The sequence below is a fragment of the Antedon bifida genome, chromosome 6 (genome assembly GCF_963402885.1).
Source record: "Antedon bifida chromosome 6, ecAntBifi1.1, whole genome shotgun sequence".
Classification (NCBI taxonomy): domain Eukaryota; kingdom Metazoa; phylum Echinodermata; class Crinoidea; order Comatulida; family Antedonidae; genus Antedon; species Antedon bifida.
Genome location: NC_136231.1, coordinates 1,845,832 through 1,867,158, shown reverse-complemented (window position 1 = coordinate 1,867,158; position 21,327 = coordinate 1,845,832). Strand labels below are relative to the sequence as shown.

The window sequence follows — 21,327 nt, the reverse complement described above, 5'->3', positions numbered from 1 at the left end:
CACGTTGTGCCTAACTTAATCAACTCTCAAATAATACTCATTTTTCCTCGTGAGCTCCGAGTGGTCGTACCAACATGGCACCAAAAAAGTTGATTTTACATTTTCTTTTTCTTTTTGTAATTTCATTGTCGAAATCTGAAGGTAAACATTGTTTAAAGTTATTATGCATCTCACTTATTGAGTTTTTTTAGTAGTAGTAGTAGAGCTAAAGGAGTGTATTGTTTAGTTTAGTAAGTTTTTTTTTCAATACTGTACTGATTCCAGTTTATACAGAAGACTATTGTAGTAAAGTAATCTCAACTTTGCCTACTTCCTTTTAAGAATTTTGTGGTGTACCGCAAAAAGCCAAATATTTCCTTATATTGATGATCGTTTCTATTTCAACCAGGTATATGCAGAAAGTACGGAGAGGGGTTTTTTTCACTACTCCTTTCCTTATTGTTAATAATACAAGGAGCATCGGCGTACTCAATTTCCATTCTTTATAAGTAATTTTTTTTTCTTATATTTTTAATATGTGTCCGTTATTATGTATCCTATTCATATCAAATATATCTTTTTTGTTAGACTTTTAAAATATCTATTTGTAATCAATTATTAATTAACATTAACTTCTTAAACGTAGCGTTAAGAAGAATTTATTATATTTTATAAAGTTTAATTTATCATATTTTAAGTTCAATATACACTTAATATTTTGCAACTTGAGCCTTCAATATTTTATCTTTATGTTTTTTCCTCAATATTAATGTAAGTATTTCTGTAGAATTATTGAAATATCACATATCTAATCATTGTACTTGATTGTTTCCCATTACTCTATTGTTTGAATACATTTTACCAGATAAATAAAAAGATGGTATAAATAATATGATATGATTCAAATTGTAAACTAATGTAAAGACTATCTTTCTATCTATCGAAATAATGCGGGAAAATGTAAACATGCTTTTTGAGTTTTGAACAGAATGCATGTAAACTAGTGCAATTAAATTAAATTGTACATTTAGATATCATTAACATTTGAATACTATATCTCCTCTTGTAGAAATATGGTGTGATTTCCAGCAGTCATTCTGTAGTTGGACCCAAGACACTGGAGATGACTTCGATTGGACTCGAATATGTGGTCACACGCCCTCTTCTAGAACAGGGCCTAGCAATGGTTATGAGGGATTAATACCGTTAGCATGTAAGATTACGGAACATTTAGGCCTATCTTTAAAAATCCATTTTTTCCATTTTGTTTTTGTGGGGTTTTTTTTTTGGTAAATAGTTTATACCTAAATGTAGCGATTAATTGTGGCTTTTATTGTATTTTAATGTGATTTAATGCAATAGATTATACCAATAATATATTTAAAAAACGATAATTTCGAAAGAAATATTTCGAACTGTATTTATTCATCTTTCGAACTTTATTTGTTCATTTTTCGAACTTTATTTGTTCATCTTTCGAACTTTATTTATTCATCTTCCTGATGAAACAAACTCTTGGACCTTCAAATTGTACCGAAATATATAACTATTATTGTATTAATTATAATTGTCTTGATTGCGCAGGCAACAACTACATCTATATTGAAGTTTCATCGCCAAGACGACGCGACGACACGGCCAGACTAATAAGTGAACCACTAAATAACGTCGGCTATTACTACTGTCTATCGTTTTGGTACTACATGCGAGGAGTTGACATCGGATCATTAGCAGTACGCCTAGCCAATGGAGAAAACGAACTCGGTGATCTCATCTGGAGTGAACATGGTGAACAAGGAAATGAATGGATGAAGGCCGAGGTATCTTTTATGGTGACGGTTGGAGGAACGACGGTCGTTTTTGAAGGAATTCGTGGAAATACTTACGTTGGAGATGTAGCAATCGACTCGGTCACTATCAAGTCGCATATATGTCCGGCTGGTAGGTATATTTACAGTTATTCAACCAAACATTTCTTCTTTCAATTAAAAAAGGAAATAATAACAAACAGTTTAATTTATAAATTGAATAACAATGAATACCAAAAAATACAAAATCAAAAAAAGTAAGCAACATTTACTTACAAGTACTGTAGGCTATCCTAAAGAAATCAACAGAACGTTTTTCGGTCAAATGTCATATATCACTTTTATTAAATTCAATAACATTTATATGTAACATCTCGAGGCCAAAGGCCAAATTGTTAAATAAAATGGTATCTATTCAAATTAAACATGCACAGAGACATTAAAATGTGAAAAAAAAAGAAAAAAAAGTTCTTTAAATGTAGAAGCAAACACGTATTTGTACTTGAAATTAAATTAATGATTGGAATCAATGGCATACGTATGATTTTCTAGCAATGTAATGGACCAACTTACGTCAGGGGTGTGCTTCTAATCATAAATGATACCTTGATATTGTCGATGATTATGATAGCTATGTACAACGTTTCTTAGTTTAATAAGTTTATTATTTGCTATAGAAAAAAGTATGGAATTATAGTTTTCCAAAATAAAAAAGATGAATAAATGAATGAATAATAGTAAAAACTATAACAGTGATGCTAACAGTGACAATTACAAGCGCAAATAAATTGGTTTTAATTAATCAGATGTTACAACTTCGATGCCTACGACGAAAGACGTAGTCTTTACCACAGATTATAAGCTCGAGCCTGTTGCCACTACATCAATAGAGGAAACGATCTACCTAAATACAGAACAACCGACTACTGAACAAATAGGTTTGTACTTTATTTTTCTATGTTTTATTATGATGATAATTATGATGGTTACCTGGCGTGTGTGATATTGCGGTACCAAGATATCATTAAATTCAATTCAAAGCTATTAATTACCGTCTTTTAAATATTTGTTAAAGACCTAGTCTTTACCACAAATTCGAGCCTCGTAATATTGTGATATCACGATCATATATAAGACGATGGGTATCTGGCGTGTGATATTGCGGTACCAAAATATCATTAAATTTAATTCAAAGTCAATAAGTACTGTTTCAAAAGGTAATATAATAATGGCATTACAATTCTTGTGAGTTTAATTTTCCCAGATCACGATGTACAACACACTGTCAAGCCAGCCACACAATTTGTGACAGAGTTTGAAGAAATCGTCGAAGTGATAACTGAAGAATTGGGAAGCACTGGTGGTAAATTTATTTTGCTGTAGAAATTTATAACAGATTAGTTATACATTGTTATGTTATTGATATGCATCACAGTATCCGTAGAACTATCAGGCCCATGTGCCCGCATCGAATTGTTGAAGCAGCAATGAAGTTTTCTAGTATCTAAACTCACATTCATCGAGTAGACCTAGGTCAAAGTTTGTAGCTAACAGTTTTTAAGTAGCCTACTCAAAAGGTCCAGTTGGTTTCCTCAACCTCGCACATATTTCGACAATTTGTAAAAAACAAATTATAAAGCAACCTGCCTGAATCTCTCCGTCCCCCTCCCACGTGGTTGGAACTTTGATCAAGTAATTCCCCCATTGGTTACGAATCTACATTTTAATTATCACCCCGAAAATCTGCTAGAATGTATTTTAATTTGTTATTTCTCTGAAATCTAACTACATTCATAACCACATCCTTGTAGTATAAGTGATGTTCAATTTTACTATACTGTGCAAATTACTAACTTAAATTGGCTGAGTAATGGGTTTGGCGGTCATTTCAGTTGGTCATAGTTCGGTCATATAATGTAAAATTTGTTTTATAGTGTTTGAAGAAATCGTTGAAGTGATAACTGAAGAATTGGGAAGCACTGGGGGTAAATTTATTTTGCTGTAGAAATTTATAACAGATTAGTTATACATTGTTTTGTTATTGATATGCATCACAGTATCCGTAGAACTGTCAGGCTCATGTGCCCGCATCGAATTGTTGAAGCAGCAATGAAGTTTTCTAGTATCTAAACTCACATTCATTGAGTTGACCTAGGTCAAAGTTTGTAGCTAACAGTCTATTTTTAAGTAGCCTACTCAAAAGGTCCAGTTGGTTTCCTCAACCTCGCACATATTTCGACAATTTGTCAAAAACAAATTATAAAGCAACCTGCCTGAATCTCTCCCTCCCACGTGGTTGAAACTTTGATCAAGTAATTCCTCCATTGGTTACGAATCTACATTTTAATTATCACCCCGAAAATCTGCTAGAATGTATTTTAATTTGTTATTTCTCTGAAATCTAACTACATTCATAACCACATCCTTGTAGTAGTATTATTGATGTTCAATTTTACTATACTGTGCAATTTACTTACTTAAATTGGCTGAGTAATGGATTTGGCAGTCATTTCAGTTCATTGGTCATAGTTGAAAAAATGTTTTGTTTATTATTTGTAACAGACTCGGAAACTGATGACGTAACGCTCATTCCAGATCCTGTTCAGACCAACTCACCAAATCATGAAATAGACGGTAAGTGTATGCCGAAGTTGAACCAAGTTCAAAATCCCATTCGCACTGAATTTAATTATAAAGAAGATTTTAATATATGACTACAATTATGGGTTTAATTTCCAAATTATTCATTTAAATATTATAGTTACTTGTACAGAAGATCAAATTACTGTCCAAATACCAAAGGATAATTTTGGGAATGCTGATGTAACTGGTTTACAGCTCTATGACCCGAGTTGTAAAGGATCGTACAACGACAATTACGTCACATTTACGTTTACACCTACAACATGCGGAACGATATCTCAGGTAGTATTATGATCTAAACTTGTTATATTTTTCTTTAAAGCTCAGTTTATAACACTAGGACGAAACACAATGCGCAACGCAAGCAAGTTACTAAAGCTTGGTTCCCACTAGAACGTAACGCAAGGACGTAAACGCAACGCAAGCGTTTTAACCAATGACAAGCGAAGTTATAGACAGTTAGCAATCAAAAGCGAATAAGCCATCGCTTGTGATTGGTCAATTCACTTGCGTTGCGTTACGTCCTTGCGTTGCGTCGCTAGTGGGAACCACGCTTAATGATAGTCTGAATAATTCACAGCTTAATTGTTATGGTCAACTTTCCTGTGTTGCGCTTAAGTGCTTGCTTTAAAGATTGCTTCTCTCTAGGACGTAACGCAAAGAAGTGAGCGCAACGGTAAGTGATTTGACCAATCGTAAGCGATGGATTATTCCAACTGTCGCTTTTCTTTGGTCTATTCGCTTGCGTTTCGTCTCTGCTCTTACGTTGCGGCTATGACCTTACGTTGCGTCTTTCTAGTGGGAACCAAGCTTAATGATTAATAGTACCATTTAACTTTTGAAGAAACGATGTGACTTTCTATCAAAAGTTATATGACGTTTAAGAACCTTCTTCCTTCCTAGTTCCGTACGTCACATCTGGGAAAAAAGAGTAACACTTCAATTTGTATATTTTCCCCAATGTTTGCTTTCTAAAAAATTAAACAGGAAAAAGATGATGCGATTGTTTATACAAACCTAATCGGAAGCTCTAATACGGGAACTGACGATATTATCAGAAAGAAAGACGTTTCTATACCGGTGACTTGTAGCTTTAGCAAAAAGTCAAGCATTAGTAATGAGTTTTTGCCAGTATTCGATAGAATTTCTTTTGGAGCCAATGGTAAAGGAGACTTCAATTTCCACATGAACTTTTATGAGGTAAAACCACTAAAACGGTTATTATGACGAAAACAAATATTTGTTTGCAATGTGTTTGTTGAATATATCATTATAAAGTCACATTATGATTATTATCCACTTTGACCAAAATTTTGGTCGAAAAAAATATAAGTATTTACATTTTTAATAATTATTTCGCCATTTTTTTCTCTACGGAGAACTTTATTAAAACTACTAATCAATTTTCAATATTAATATTTTGAATCTTTAATGCAATATAATAAAGTATATTATTGAAAAGGGTGATTTTTTTAAGGAGGATTTTTTGTTATAGTGTTTATTTCAAATGTTTAATGACATTTTTTTAAATGTTACTTACTGCAATCAATTTTCCTTAAGTAACCAATTATTTGAATACAAATTTAGGCCTACATAATACTTCTCAATATTGAATAGTTTGTTGTTGAGTCGGGTTTGAGATAACGAAGTTAAAGAATCATACCTTCATTTCCTTAGATCCTTCCGTGTCTTTATTTTTTTTTTGTATTGGTTATAATCGTATAAGGAAAAATATTGTTGTCATCGTAAACTAAACTGTTATGGACATAATGTTTAAAAACTATGTCAGCTGTACAGTAACCATGAAAATCAAACTACTTCGCAGTGGAGATTTTGTTAATGCCAATCCCTTTCAATTAGAAGTTACATCTTAAGTTACTAAAATAATTGAAATGCAAAACCTATGGAATGTACACTTTCTTTGATAAAACTTTTCGCTGTTTAAAATATATTTATAGGACGAAACCTTTGACTCTGAGAAGCAAGAGCCTGTTATAGCTCGAATTGGTGACATGATGTACTTTGCTTTGAGTGTAGATATTTCTGATGAAGACGTGGTTTTATACACAGACAATTGCAAAGCCCTTCCAACTGATTCCTCTAACGACGAGTACTACGTAATACAACATGGGTAGGTTACTGAATAATACAACAATTCTACAGTCTACAATTCTAAGTAACAGATTAACTTAATAATAATATCTTATCTACTTATTGCGAGGCTGACATCATCTTCTTTGTTATAAATTAATATATTTTAATGACATCAAGTCTTTATTTTTAAAATACATTCACTTTTTCATACAATAATTAGTCTGATGATTTCATTACATTTAAATACCACATTTACAATACTCTTACAATACATCAATAACACAAAATAAGCATACAATCACAAAATAATAATACAATCATTTTGAGTCGGTACAGCCAATGTGTTGCTATTTATTTTCAATTATTTATGATACACAGAATTTGGTTTGATATTTGGTTTTCGAATTCTATTTGATTATCTAAGTACCGGAACATCAATGGAACCACTGCCTATAACTTCTGGAATTGGATGAACCGGAGCGGATTGTATAATTATTTATATCCGATCTAATTTCTTCCATTCTTCCCATCCTCGTCGCCAATGTAATAGATTCATGAAATGCCCGATAATTAAAAACAACGCACACGCTGGCTTATATTGTACCGAATGCCGCAGAGGCAGCAATCGTCTGGTTTTATTCAATTATGATAATCACTAATTTGCATACATATTTACATGTGTGACTAATCTAATTTTACAGCTGTATGAGGGACTCGACGATGCAAGAATTCCAATCTACTACAGCACATCAGCGACTCTATGGAATCGAGGCATTCATGTTTCTTAATAGTGGTTCTAAAGTAAGTAAGTTTGGGTTATACTTTTAGTTTATAAGTAAGATCATTTATAAGTAAGTTTATTTGTGAATAACTTAGTTCTTCTTTGGTCTTTAGAAGTCTAATGCAGGACATATTCCTCCTCCAAAGCCTCTTATTTACTTCTCTCTGTTGGGTTTTCCCTATCCTTGGTTTCCAAACGGTAGTCCTGCTGGATCTATATCGTGGAGTCTTGTAACCTGGCTTGCTCACCACTCTTTAGCAATTGCTTGCAACGGATTTATGGTTCTTATTACTTTACAAGTTATCTTTGTCCATTGTTTTTATGCCAAGTATTCTCTGTTCCATTGCATACTTGGTTGATCTTAGCGTACCTTTGTTCGTCTTGATAGGTCTCCACGTTACAAATTTAATTGTTTAAGTAAGTTAGTTTACAAGGACGTTACTTTCTAAACAAGCTTATTTTGTAAAGTAACTTTCATAAGTTTAGTTTACAAGTTAGTATACTAGTAAGTTCAGTTTCGAAGCAAATCAGTTGATCTAGTAAGTCACCTTGCAAGTAGAGCTAAGTCAATTTGCATTAGTATAAAAATAAGTTCAGTTTTGAAATAAATCAGTTCGTCAAGTCACTTTGTAAGTTACTTCATAATAAGTGCATTATAAAATGTACGTTTTTTATTTCGGTATATAAAATTACAATGGTTCGGCGTATTGTAATTACAATCAAATTTTCATATAAAAAATTGTTAAAGGTAACATTGAACATTAAATATATTGGATTCATTAATTCATATGCTTCAGATTGTTCTTGAGTGCGACTTAGTTTTGTGTGATGAACGCGATGGTATTAGCAGATGCCCGACATCTTGCGGAGAAGCACCTGCTAGGAAGCGACGGTCAACAGAGGGCGACAAGATCATCAAACGTTCTGTTGCTCGAACGGTACAACTTGTCTCTTCTACAGGTACATTTAAATATTGTTTTTTTCCCTTTTAAAACACTTTTTTGATATTGTTTATGTTTACCATTAAAAATACATTGAATTTGCTAAAACTATCTAAAGAAAACTGCGTGAAGATGTTTGAAGGGTATTTTACAAATCACGAGGTACCGAGTTGTTTCCATTTTTAAATATTATTGGGAAAGAAAAACTGAATAAGTAAAACAAGCAAGCAAGGACAGCGAAAAAAGTCCAAGTAAAAATATTTTTTAAAAAAACAATATGATTTTAGAAGTTTAAAAAACTTTAAACAGGCCAACACGTGGTGCCGGAATATACAAAAAATTTAATTCGTACTTGTTACAAGAAGGAGAGTACCATTCGGTCTCTTTGAAACTGGATTTTATATTCATTTATTTTGTTTTATTCAGTGGAGTGCATTATATCAGTCAAAGCATAATTGTGCCCCCAATTTTTATCATTATTATTGTTCAAAATGTAACATATCATAACTTCTCTTACGTAAACCATCAGAAAACACGTTCTCTTCAGAACCGTACACTTATTTTTTGACAGACAATACAACGAAATCAAATGCAAAGTTGGTAACACCAAGCAGCATTGTTTCCATTGTAATGTTCATTATGGCAGCCATTCTGTGCTTAGCAACAGTGTTTAAAGTGAAGAAAGACCAGAAACGTTCGGAATTACCAAATTAGGTATTATAGTTTGTCATTGATGAGTTCACAAACCTCCCTGGTTTTATGAAATGAAAATAAAAAACCAATAACCATTTTATAAAGCTGCCGAAATATAATTTTTATTGTCTAGTAGATTTGAGAATCACTAATACCCTAGCTGTAGATCCTCTATTTCTTTTTAATGATAATGTTATGCTTGATAATATTAAAAGTTACGAAATCATTAGTGTGTTATAGTAAGCATACTGTATTTACTTTATTTGTATCTATTTTCATAATCATACATACATAATTAGGGGCCTTTATGATACATGCATGCTCCATTCAACTACTATGGATTCCCCTAGACCTAACTCTATGCCTACAATTCAAACATTATAAAATGGGTTGTATTCGTTAGTTTGTCCACTTTAAGTTGAGAGGCTTCGTCATATCGTGCCCTAACTCGGTGATGACAAGTGTCTAAAAAGAAAACAGAAGAAAGTAAATCATACAATAATAAACTACAAATTTAAAATGAACATATTGTATTGGTTTGGAAGTACTTGTAAGCCCTACCGAGCGACATGACGTCAACATACTAATCTTAAACACCGTTCACCATTTCCAAGATGTTATTATCATATCTCTGCACCCAACCCCACCCAAACAATTACATAATTACAATCATTCGATGATACTTACATTGGCAGAGCTATCATAGGTATATTTTGAAGTTGGTACCGTTGTACCATCCAATGTAATAGCACTAACAGATGATATTCCCCATATCTTTACATTGTCGAGTAGCAGAGTGTCTACTGAACCGCCTTCGTTTCTATCAATGGTTGAGGTTAACGACATCTAGAGTACAATCAAACAAACTTATTTGTTTAAGCAAGTAGCTTACAAAATCATATAGGCCTAAGCTTAATCTATATTTACCATTTTCATATCATGGGTATGATGATTGGATTTCAATTATATAAAATCAATTATACCTCAGTATTACTTGCAGCGTACGTTGCAAGGTAATAAGCGCCGTTTTCTACTGTGTCTAAATGGAAAAGAATCAATATTTATTATTATTTCTTGTATATTATTTATCAAAGTCATTTAAGAATAATATTAGAACATTATAGTAAGAGTCTGATCCCCCACAGCACATCTGCTTAAACCAGACTTGTGCTACATGCTTCTCTTTTACAAGCTTTAATGAAATATCAAAGAAACGTTTTTCCATAGTCGTATTGGACCATAATTCGTTATTGGACACTTTAAGGTAAACGTTCTTGTACCCAGGAAAGCGTAGGAACGCGTTACATTCATATCGTGCATAAGTATACCAAATAAAGTAAATAGCCTACCCTTAGAATCCCCATCATCCCAGAATAGGTTTCCCTTAGCATTTCCATCAGAATCAAATGCTACAATCACACCACACGGATTCAAACGACTACATAAACGTAAAAAGAATACCATTAATTAAGGCCGTGTTTCCGCAGCCCAAACAAAATAACCGGTTAATCTTTTAACCAATCAGGTAATTAATTAAAAGACAAAGTGCGCATAATCAGTCAATACCAAACAACCAGGTGCCCAATCACAACGCAACAATTTGTCCTTCAGGTCAAAGGTTAAACATGATCGCATTTATCCGATAATTATCCGATTTGAATGAGATAATTATCGGTTCATTTTTGTCGAATGGAATCGGTTAAACCCCGTTTCCACAGGCAGTTTATCGGTTAATTATCGGTTCATTTTTGGCTGCTGAAAAAACGGCCTAAGTCAGCTAACATATTCACTATTCCTACATTCAAAACACTTGCATTTTGATTACAATTGCCCTTATTTCAAATTCTACTATCCCCAAAGAGAATCTTAAGATACATTTTATCAAGTTACTGTTACCTAAACATTGTTGAGTTATCAGGCATTTGTGTTGGTAGGATATAACCACCGCGGACATGCAGGTTTATGACTTCAATGGGTGCATCTAAAACCTGATATCCTCCAGACTCCAGCCGCTTTCCCTAGAAACAAACACCATAATCGTATTATAATTTTAGTAAGGACAAAACTTTGAAAATGTTTTTTTTAACCATTTTTCTTACGCTTGTATTGGGTGAACGAATGACATCATAAACAAATATGAAATATTACAAACATAGTTCCTTCACGATTTCGATTTCGTTTTCAAAAGCGTTTTATTTGTTTATAAAATACAATCAATTTTAAGATAACACACACACGGAATTACTTCCACATGTTACGTTCTTTTGTAAACACATTACAACAACGCAGAAGTGACACCTTTAATGAAATGTAAAATTATAACTTAAGAATTCTGACAAATAGTCTAACTGAATCAAATTGCAGTTAGAAAACAATATGAGGCATATAACTTACTGTAAAGAAATCATACCAGGTTGATGCCTCTGGAAAGTAGGCTCTTACAGTTACGTCACCCTACATAAAAGACAATCATAAAGATAATCAATACATAGGCCTACATTCGTTGTTATAATTCCAACATAACTATAGGCTACTAACGTCGATTTAATGATATTTATATGCGTACCACCGATTTTAATTAAGCTAGAATACCGAAAGAATCCATCAGCATTTAGGTTGGTTTAATTTATTAGTGAACAATACAAGTGCTTAAATTGTGTCTTACTTGGTCTAACACAGGTGAGATGAGAAGTGATGGTCCCCATAAGAATTGACGATCAATTGTGTGGGTCAATACGTCACTGGTGAATCTTAGAAATCAAAAATAAATTATTAAAGATTGTAAATCCTTTTCATGCTGCTGCTCTAGCCCACTACGTCGCATTAGGACTACTCAATCAGAAGGTAAAGCAAGCAGCAGTTATAGTATCTAAGGCCGACAGTTTTGCGAAAATGTAAACTCCACTATAATTTATAGATTCCAGCTGCTGAACCCAAAAAATGTCAGATAATCATTGAATTATTATCAAAACAGTCCATTAAAGTTTGTGTTTGTAATAGTATCTAGGGTGATGAAGTGACCCCCAGACTTGACCTTAGCAATAAAATAAAAGTGACAGAAATTGAGTCTGTGTTTCATATCAAAGTTATGTCACTTCTGTAACAAAAAATAATATTTATTCACGTATAAAAAGAGAAAAGAAATTTAATTATAACCCAAAAATCATTGTCTGACAGACAATTTAAGTATTCGTTGCTTTAAATTACATTTTTTCAGGTAAAATAACTATTATGTGACAATAAAATGACACATTCAAAAACAAATTTGAAATAAAAAATATTTTTCAATAAGCGAGCAGCGTTTTTTGTAAGAAATATTTCTTGTTTAACTTTCCTTTCGTGTTTAGAAATTCATTACCTGGCTAATTCGAATTTAAACTTCAGCAAAATTATAAGAAACTTTCTAAAGATGATTGAAGTCATTTGTCAGTTAATTGATACCTACGAATAATATTTAAAATGGACAACCTATTGTCCCAAGAAAGTTCCATTCTGAAGATGAACCAGTAGGTAATGATCACCGACTCATTGCCGGTATTTTGAAGCAAATGCATAATAAGTATTGTTGTAATATCCGTGTGAGGTGAGTGAGAAAGAGCGAGGTGATCAATTCTCTAACACTAACAGCATTATGATTGTAACTGTTTACGAAGATACCTCCATGTTAGTACATACTTACTCATGTAACAGTGGCCGTATAACTGTGCTTCCTTTTGTGTTTGACTCATAATGAAGGGTGTATAGGAATGGCAGTAACTCGTATCGTACGTGTAGTATGTCTCGAGAGTTCTTTGCGAATTCAGCCCCAAAGAACGGTGGATCCTGTCTCTGTAAAATTATGTAACAGAATGCTACAATGCAATGGTAAATACTTCCAAGCACATTAATGTTTATTTAGTTATCTACAATGCGTTTACGCGCGTGTGTAAATTATATTTACATTATTATGTACACACATTATATGTGTTCGGTTTAGCTTTGTTGTTGACACGTTGAGATAGATACGCATGGTTTTTGTTAGCATTGCTTATGTTTTTAAAGTGGTCCTTATGAGATTTGCAATTGTAAATAGAACAGGGCAGAAAGATTACGTTTCCACAAGCACATGGTTTAGACTACATTGTCTGGTATATTATATCATTCCTTACCGCCCATCCCTTTCCGTTGTGATTCCTAGAATATGGATAAAACGCTCCCAATTGCATCCATCTTGCACATAGCTCTTCAGTAGTGTCTTCAAAAAATCCACAGATATCCGCACCGGTCTGAAATCCGACCAAACATTTAAACAATTAAAATGATTTTCCTTGCCACACTGCAGTCAATACAGATTCAATGTACTGTATATAACAAGTAAAATAATAGCTTACATAAGAGACACCAAACAGACTGAAGTCTAGCATACCTGTAAAGAAATCAGATAATATGAACATTATTATAAAATAAAACTTATTACAAAATAATAGAATGGATTGATCATCATGTATCATTTATCCTTTGGTGCACTTAATATTATTATATTAATAGTTTAAAATAACTAAATAAATGTAATTGATATTAAACACAATACAAGATTTTCATATAATTTACCAATAATTGATTTGTGTAGATGAGGCCAGATACTTGTGTTATCTCCCAACCAATGCCCGCTGTATTTTCCAGATCCAACGTAAGTTGATCTAGTTACTACGAAACTTCTCTTTCCCGTTGCCTCTTGAACAGCTCTAGTAATGAAAACAATGTTTATGAACCTTTTATTATATATATATATATAATAGTATATGCACCAAACTTTTCAAAATGATGTGTAATGATGAGTAATGTGTGTGAAAGCGAACTTTTAGACATTTTGTAGTACTTTAAAATCTCAACTTGAATCTGAGCATGCCCCGTGGTGCACAGAAACACATGACCGATCGAGGTTTGTTCATCACGATGACTTCAGGCCTAGGTTAATATGGCCAAACGCTATCTATCATGTAAAGTACGAGTATGCCATCACATTATAGCACGAGAGAAATAGAAGTACAAAGGCTTAAATGCAAAGACAGAAGAAATGTATAGCCTACTGTAATATCAGCAATAACAGTAAGACGGTGGTGAGGGTGGACCTACACGATCTCCCAGTCCACCTGCCCTATTAAGTAGGCCTACAATTACATTACTTTAGGCTAAGTGTATGCAGCCTAGAATCTAGCAGGTACACGTTGGGTAGGCTTATGTAGTCTGAACTTAAAGTAAAGTATTATTAATTTACTCACAATACTTTGTAAGCATCTATATATTTTGTCATACCATTCTTTATCTAAATCAAAGTTACAATTTGAAAATGTGCCGTGACGTGTGAAACCATGGAAATAAATCGGATATTAGCAGTGTTAAAACTTGATATAGGAATGACTTCTCATCATTAATTCCAAAACCATCCCTTACGTTTAGTTAATAGAATAAAGGTGAATTTTGACTGCCAACGTAACGATTCTACCTCCAATTCACACAAACGATTAATTTGACAAAAATGACATACTCAAGTGTCACAGGAGTCTGTGACCATCCGTATAAACTATGCATGTTATAGTGAGACGTCATTTCCGTCTCCGTCTTGTGTTGTTGAAAACTCATACACAGGGTTTTGTCTGCTAGTCGTGGTCCATAAATAGCTGTAAAATATGATACAAATTATTAGTAAACCGACAGTTTTATGTTTCCTCGAGTTTATATTAGGGATCATTCGATTTGCGACGATCTAGTAACTAGTTACGTCATGTGTGAACTTTGGAGAAGTTCTTATAACTTTGTTCCTTAATATGTACATACTTAATTACAGTAGAAGTAGAAGGGAGACCTCCAGGACACCGATGTCTGGATGTAAGTCTAGGAGATGCATGACATGCGTAGGTCGTAGGTCATCGCGAAGTTTCCTGATATATTTCGCCTAATTTAGTTTTACCTGGCTTGTAAGGTGGCAATTCCCACTCGTTTTGCGAACACCCATTAACAGACCCTTCAACAAAACTAGCAGGTTCATTCATGTCCTGTAATATAAAGTTAATACGCATTGCTAATTCAGGCATAATATTAAACTTTACCTAACAAATTTGTATTGTATTGTACAAATACTTTCCAATGATAATGTTGATTAATGTTTTATATTGTATTGTTAGCCAATATAACTTTTTTCAAAGATAATGTCTATTTGATGATTTGTCTTGGTTAGCCAAAACGCCAATTTAGTTTTTTTTTTCAATGGTAAAGTCGGTTTGATGTTTTATTTATTTTATTGTCATTGTTAGCCAAAGTGCCAATTAATTTTTTTTTACAATGATAATGTAAATTTAATGCTCTTTTTTTATTGTCTTGGTTAACCAAATGCCAATATCGTTTTTTTTCTAATGATAATTTCTATATAATGTTTTCTTTTTTATTTGACATAGTTAACCAAAGTGGTAATTCGTTTTCCTTTCAATGATAATGTTGAGTATAACTGTTGGTTTCTTATACAATGGCGAGCAAATGCCATTTTCGAATTAATTATTCAATTGCAACTCACGATCCAAAGTCCATCGAATTTGAATTTGTTGTCATACAAATCTTTTATCTGTTTCTTCCACCATGTTTTTGTTTTTGGATTAAGAAAATCCGGGAAAGCTGCGTAGGATCTATAATTCTGCACCAAAAAAAACAAGAGATTATATTTGAATAATTGTATAAAAACATAGTATAAGGTGCATGACACAATTTATTATATAAGTGATATTAAATAAGCTTGTTTTACATATTTAAAATTGCAGTACCTCTGTTTGATAGTCCCAGTCTTTTGATTCATCAACAGTAATGTTTGGGTAATCAGGCCATACCTGTAATAAAACCAATAATAATTATCTTAAGCTAAATCAAACGGAATGGATGGTACATTGTCACTCTTATCTTTCTCATTAATTCTGTCTTTTTTATATTTTACCTTTGATTAAATGAACAAAATAGGAAAAAGAAAGGCAACAATATATTTACCATTTATTTATTTAAACTTTGGCAAATAGCCCAGTTAGAGGAAAACATGGCCCAACACAAAAGTGGGTACCTCTTGAAACAATTATCAAGATACAAATTGTTGAATTTACAATGAGGTCTGATTCAGGAGTAATGTTAATAACATAAAACAGTTTGAAACTACTTAGACTATATATACTTTAAAACTAGTAAACGAGTTTGGTGTAGACCAGTTTGCCAATTCGGCAAACTGCAGAAACTTATTTTGCAAAAGTTATGAGGACGTGTGACAAACTAGTTTTCTTTATTGATAGTTGCTTAGGTTTAAGCATTGAGTTGTAGTAGTGAATTAGATCTAATCAGAGAATAAATATTTAATTAGCAATTCAGTTGTTGAAATTGTTAAATAAGCTTATCTTGAATGTGTGATGAAATTATACGCATTATAGAATCACAAACCAAGAGCAGTAAATCACCTAATCACAAGAATTTCTGTTATTTTTCCATGGCATTATAGTAAATATACATGATACCTGGTGCAATCAGCTTACCTTTCCATATGCAATTTCCCCTTGTTCATCTTTTATAAATACGTCCATTGCAACGCCTTCTTCATAAGGTGGATATGTACCGACGCTTTCATTGGCGCTAATTGCTGGATCCTGAGTTGTACAATTAGTCGTAATATTATATTGTTGTGCAATAATTAGTAACAATCATAGCCAGAATGAGATAGATTTACTAAGAGATACATGTGTGGATAGATAACCAGTTGTAAGAGCCTAACTTATATTGTTTTAATGTTAGTATGCTTTGATATGGTGTGGCACGCCTTATGGTGAAAGTGGCCCCCCGACCTCATTTCCACTCCCTGTCATACTCAAAGTATGTGTTGTTTTAAGTTTGCCGGAATTAAACAAATAATAGAAAGCTTAGAAAAGTTGCTTTTATATCCTTGAGAATACAATAATATTGGTTATTGGATTATTTCAATTCTACCAAATCCCACATTATTATAAACAGTCTAGATTATCTTTTTCACAAACTCAATAGTACCTGCAAATAGAATCGTTATAAAATATTTCTTACAAGAATTGTGATGTATCGAGTTCCTTCAAGTTTTACTTGGTCGACGTATTCTTTAAATCCTGCATAGCGAGTTGCAGATACTGTAAAGTCAAGCTGTCTTTCCATGTAATCAATGTCGGCATACTGTATGTCCTATGAAGACAATACTACAATTTTAATCTCGTAGGCTTTATAAAAGCACATGTGATTGGAATAACAGAATAGAAAGATCCAACTAAAAATCTCAATATTTGATACCACAACTCAGGAATGGAGTTGTGGCTTGGTGGTTATGATGCTTGGCTACCACTCCAAGGATCCTGGGTTCAAGTCCTGTCACATGTCAGGATTTTGCTAAGGACACATTTACAACTCCACTCTCAAAGACTTGTAATAATACTTTGTTTATGTAGAGCATCTTGTGTATATGTTTGTCTTGTGAACCTCTGAGGGTTCCTAATGATCAGCAATTGATGGATGGATCACCCTCATTAAATATGGTAAAAAACATTTTAAAAAGCATATTATACAATTGTATACTTGATGTTTGATAGCTTGACACTATATACCCTAAGAAGTGTCCTCAGTTTTTTCTAAAAGATGCCACAAAACGTGCTTTAGAAGATGAGAGATATCAATAATATAAACTCAAGATATCAGATGCCATCTCTACACTTGTACACTAGGAATTATATGATATGTACTCGGTTGTTTACATTTCCAGTTTTTACCAGGAATTCTAAAAAATGGTTGCTTTATCCAGTTCAGGTTACTTATTATTGAGCAGTCTTACAGCAATCCGAATTGATGGTGATTTTAAAGAAGTACTTACATGTGGTATATTATACTCTCTCATACCATCAATAACGGTTTTGACTTGTTCAATCGTTCCATAGTCATAACGACTAAGTTGGAAACCGAGAGCCCAGTACGGTGGCAAGTACGATCTCCCAATTGCCTATCAGAATGGAAACAAGAAACATATTTTAGTGCAACTTCTTGTTGATCAAACACAAGTATATTATTAAATTAAACAACTTTAATTGTCAACCTTTTCAGATTTTCTAAACAGTTAGGCAAGCTAACATTTACCAAATAAATGTTTAATTCCTACTGTATTCTCTGCTAAATTTAACGTATGTAAAGTGCATTATTAAGTTTTGTTTTTCTCTTGTTTATCTTAGCCATCATCATATTTATTGTTTGTTTTATCTGGAGGTTCAGACTTAAAGTTATTATGGCTTATTGAAATCTCCACACACAATCAAATGTATTATTATTTAATATTTATACAAATGTATATTATATAATATGTTGTGTTAAATAAAACTGAAACTAAACAGAATATAAGACATACCGGGCTTCTTGTTGTTAAGAATTATTTAGAAAACTTACCGAAGTATACTCTTGCACAACAGCTTCAGGTGATGATCCAAAAAAGAAGTAAAAATCAAGGACGCCTCCGATCGTGTGATATGTTAGTGCAGGAGCCGGTTGTAGCAGTACGTCTGTGGAAAAGTAAAACTGATATTTAAAGCTATGATATTGTTGACAATAAAATCAAATAACGATGCCAATAAGACTGATTTAAATATACATTTCCATAATTCAAGTGGAAGAAATTTGTTTTATGATTGATGGCATGACATTAATTATAGTATAATATTATTATACCAATAATATAAATTATAAGTCGTACCCATAGCATTGCTGTTAAGTAGAAGAACTCCATGTGCGTTCATATTATCAGTCTCAAGACACATGTAAAATGGATGTACTCCGTACATGTTACCATTGTTCTAAATAAAACCAGATATTTGATACTCATTATTATATATTTTAATCAACATTCTATGCATGATGAGCTTCGGCTGAATGCACCACTTTCGTTAAATATTGTTGAAACTAATTAATTAATATATAAACTCTTTAAATAGCCATGCAATAAGCTATTATTATTATTATTAATAAACATTAATTCGTAAAAAGAGGCTCCCCCTCTTTAAAAAAAAACCCGCCCTTTCCTTTCTAGTAACATTGCATAGAATATTTATTTTTTACACATAGGTTATTGGCCGAATCCAACAACATAACATTGTTTTACGATAACACCAACTTACTGTTGCGTGTGTCAAACAACGTTTTTAATATTCCAACTTATTCTCCCCATTGGTGATTTAATTAATAATAGTACGTTATTCTTACTGGTAATATTGGTAATGACTTACAGATGGCGGTTGATCTCTCGAAAAGAAGCCCCAAGACTTCCAGTTGAAATCATGCTTAAAAGATGGCTGCTCATTCTCGCCAAACCCAAACACTCGTTTGGATGGCAGGCGTGTTGATAACTGCAAAAACTGATCTTCAAATTGTATTGGCCCTATTGACAGATCCCATCTTTAACAAAGGATTAAATCAGTTTAGTCATGTTATTAATAGTAATGCTAATGAAAATTATTGCCCTTTGAATTTGACTTTCACATCACAATGATAAAAATGGATGTTTATTCTTTTTCTTTTTTATGGATGTGTATTCAACCATTCCCTTTTCAAACTCCCTTTTACAGATAATATACAATGAGTCGAATAACTTAATTTCTTTACTAAAAAATATTGAAATGAATCTTTCCAACAGTCTATTTGTAGGCCTATCAGATGGATGTAACTGCAATTTTCACAGATTGGTCCATGTATAGGTTGCTAGCCTAGGCCTATAACAACTAATCTTCAGTAGACTAAGTGCAGTACCAGCATAATATTAAGTTGACCTGTGACCTTAAGTACCAATATTAATTCTTCAAAAAACCTATGCCGCTTCCTCTACTTTTATTGAAAATATGAAACTTACACAATCTCTTTTGAAGAGCTTCGAATTACTTGAACATTAAATGGTTTTTCTGTAATCTTGACTTCGTAATCTGTTGAGTCTGGGGCTTTATCAGGTCTTGCTGGCATTTCTAATGGAACTTCAAATCTTTCCTTTCCTTGATCGTAAAACTTTCAATAGAACACAGACATGTAATCAACATCAAAATATTTCTTCTAATTATATCATCATCATTATCATCATCGTCGTCGTCGTCGTCATCATGACATTCGTATTTTGTCAAACGTTGTCTTTCCACTACATGATTTATTATGCAATACTGTCAGCCATGTTACTATACAAATACTGGCTACATGTTTTAATGTAACAATTATAATTTATTATATGAATAATTAAAACATAGATCTTGTAATTTACCTTTATACGAAGTCGATTCTCTGTTTGAAGTTCAATATCCATTACTACCTCATCAATCGGGGAATCTGTTAAGGATTTCAAATTGGTGTTTCGTTCTAATATAATACGATGTCCCCACGTTTCCGGCTGACGACTCGCCAGCCTGTACGTTTCATATTCCTCTGGGTAGAAACACTTAGGTATATCGTCATCGTCATTGTCAATGTCCCAGATACAACCACGGCTTGAGCAACTGTCTTCGTTTAATTCGCCTGAAACAACACAGGATATTCTTTCTGATGCGGGTTGTTGCGGCGATGGTTCTGTCGTTTCTGGATTGTTGCAATCTCTGGCAAAGTATGTTGGAAAGAAGACCACAGTGAACACTATCAAAGCTGTAGCGCAACATGCAATAATTAGGCTGTTCCTGTTAGAACGCATATTTAAACCAGTTTAAGTTTAAACTAGCGAAAGGTTAGTGTTATTAAGAAGTAATGATACAATTCTAAGACTAAAGGTCACTCATAATATCAGATACTTCAGCATATTCAAATATGAACAAGGAATAACAGTAATATTTACATAGCGATAAAGTTTACAAAAACACGTATATACATGTAAGTCGTATCCGGGACAATACTGTAACACCCTGGATTTAGGCCTAGGCCTACATCCTTCATCCGACGAAACCACTGTTTGAACAGTACCTACTGGATAATTATCCCATTCCGGCGGGAGGGTGGTGTTGTCCAGTAATTGTGCGGAATGTCCGAGTGTCTACCTATGTGTTTTAAACTTGGTACGGTGGAACTGAGACATCAATTTAAATTATGGGTGGAAGAAAAACACTCGTTTGTGCGCACGCGCGGCAGAGATCAAAGCACACCGGTGTGTTATTAAAAAAGTCCAATTAATTTCCAAATGTATCGTTATTGATTATTCATTAAATTAAATATTTGCTGTGTCTATAGCAAATGATGGACATTTTGCGAATATTTATACAAGAACGAATATAAAACGCTACACGAACGATAAACCTTGACAAATAGCTTTTAATTTAAATCCAGACGGTGCCAGGATTGTAGAACTTAGCGGTTGGTTTTACGT

At 33.0% G+C, this 21,327-nt stretch overlaps 2 protein-coding genes across 2 annotated transcripts; one reads left to right on the top strand and one right to left on the bottom strand.

The window, feature by feature from the left end:
- Positions 1 to 9,165, top strand: LOC144845075 (uncharacterized). Its single transcript, XM_078702213.1, has 13 exons — positions 1 to 141; positions 1,049 to 1,192; positions 1,564 to 1,920; positions 2,594 to 2,725; positions 3,052 to 3,150; positions 3,722 to 3,772; positions 4,350 to 4,421; positions 4,549 to 4,712; positions 5,418 to 5,630; positions 6,389 to 6,561; positions 7,226 to 7,325; positions 8,103 to 8,265; positions 8,818 to 9,165. Exons 1-13 carry the CDS (start codon positions 75 to 77, stop codon positions 8,958 to 8,960), a joined length of 1,878 nt encoding a protein of 625 aa, XP_078558339.1. The 5' UTR covers positions 1 to 74; the 3' UTR covers positions 8,961 to 9,165.
- Positions 9,052 to 20,065, bottom strand: LOC144845073 (maltase-glucoamylase-like). Its single transcript, XM_078702211.1, has 22 exons — positions 19,846 to 20,065; positions 19,226 to 19,394; positions 18,697 to 18,796; positions 18,393 to 18,505; positions 17,830 to 17,955; positions 17,019 to 17,150; positions 16,481 to 16,591; positions 15,734 to 15,796; positions 15,490 to 15,606; positions 14,890 to 14,974; positions 14,467 to 14,599; positions 13,530 to 13,663; positions 13,310 to 13,344; positions 13,088 to 13,204; positions 12,619 to 12,767; positions 11,605 to 11,689; positions 11,334 to 11,393; positions 10,836 to 10,957; positions 10,289 to 10,377; positions 9,923 to 9,978; positions 9,627 to 9,785; positions 9,052 to 9,404 (listed from the first exon to the last, which is right to left on the bottom strand). Exons 1-22 carry the CDS (start codon positions 19,950 to 19,952, stop codon positions 9,339 to 9,341), a joined length of 2,328 nt encoding a protein of 775 aa, XP_078558337.1. The 5' UTR covers positions 19,953 to 20,065; the 3' UTR covers positions 9,052 to 9,338.
- Between the last annotated feature and the right edge of the window lie 1,262 nt (positions 20,066 to 21,327).

Coding starts and splice junctions, on each gene's coding strand:
- LOC144845075 (XM_078702213.1), top strand. CDS start 75: ATGGCACCAAAAAAGTTGATTTTACATTTTCTTTTTCTTTTTGTAATT. Junction 2,726..3,051: donor ACCGACTACTGAACAAATAG/GTTTGTACTTTA, acceptor TAATTTTCCCAG/ATCACGATGTACAACACACT. Junction 5,631..6,388: donor TCCACATGAACTTTTATGAG/GTAAAACCACTA, acceptor ATATATTTATAG/GACGAAACCTTTGACTCTGA.
- LOC144845073 (XM_078702211.1), bottom strand. CDS start 19,952: ATGCCAGCAAGACCTGATAAAGCCCCAGACTCAACAGATTACGAAGTC. Junction 11,690..12,618: donor ATACGGCCACTGTTACATGA/GTAAGTATGTAC, acceptor TTGATTTCTAAG/ATTCACCAGTGACGTATTGA. Junction 9,979..10,288: donor GGATGATGGGGATTCTAAGG/GTAGGCTATTTA, acceptor TTTTCCATTTAG/ACACAGTAGAAAACGGCGCT.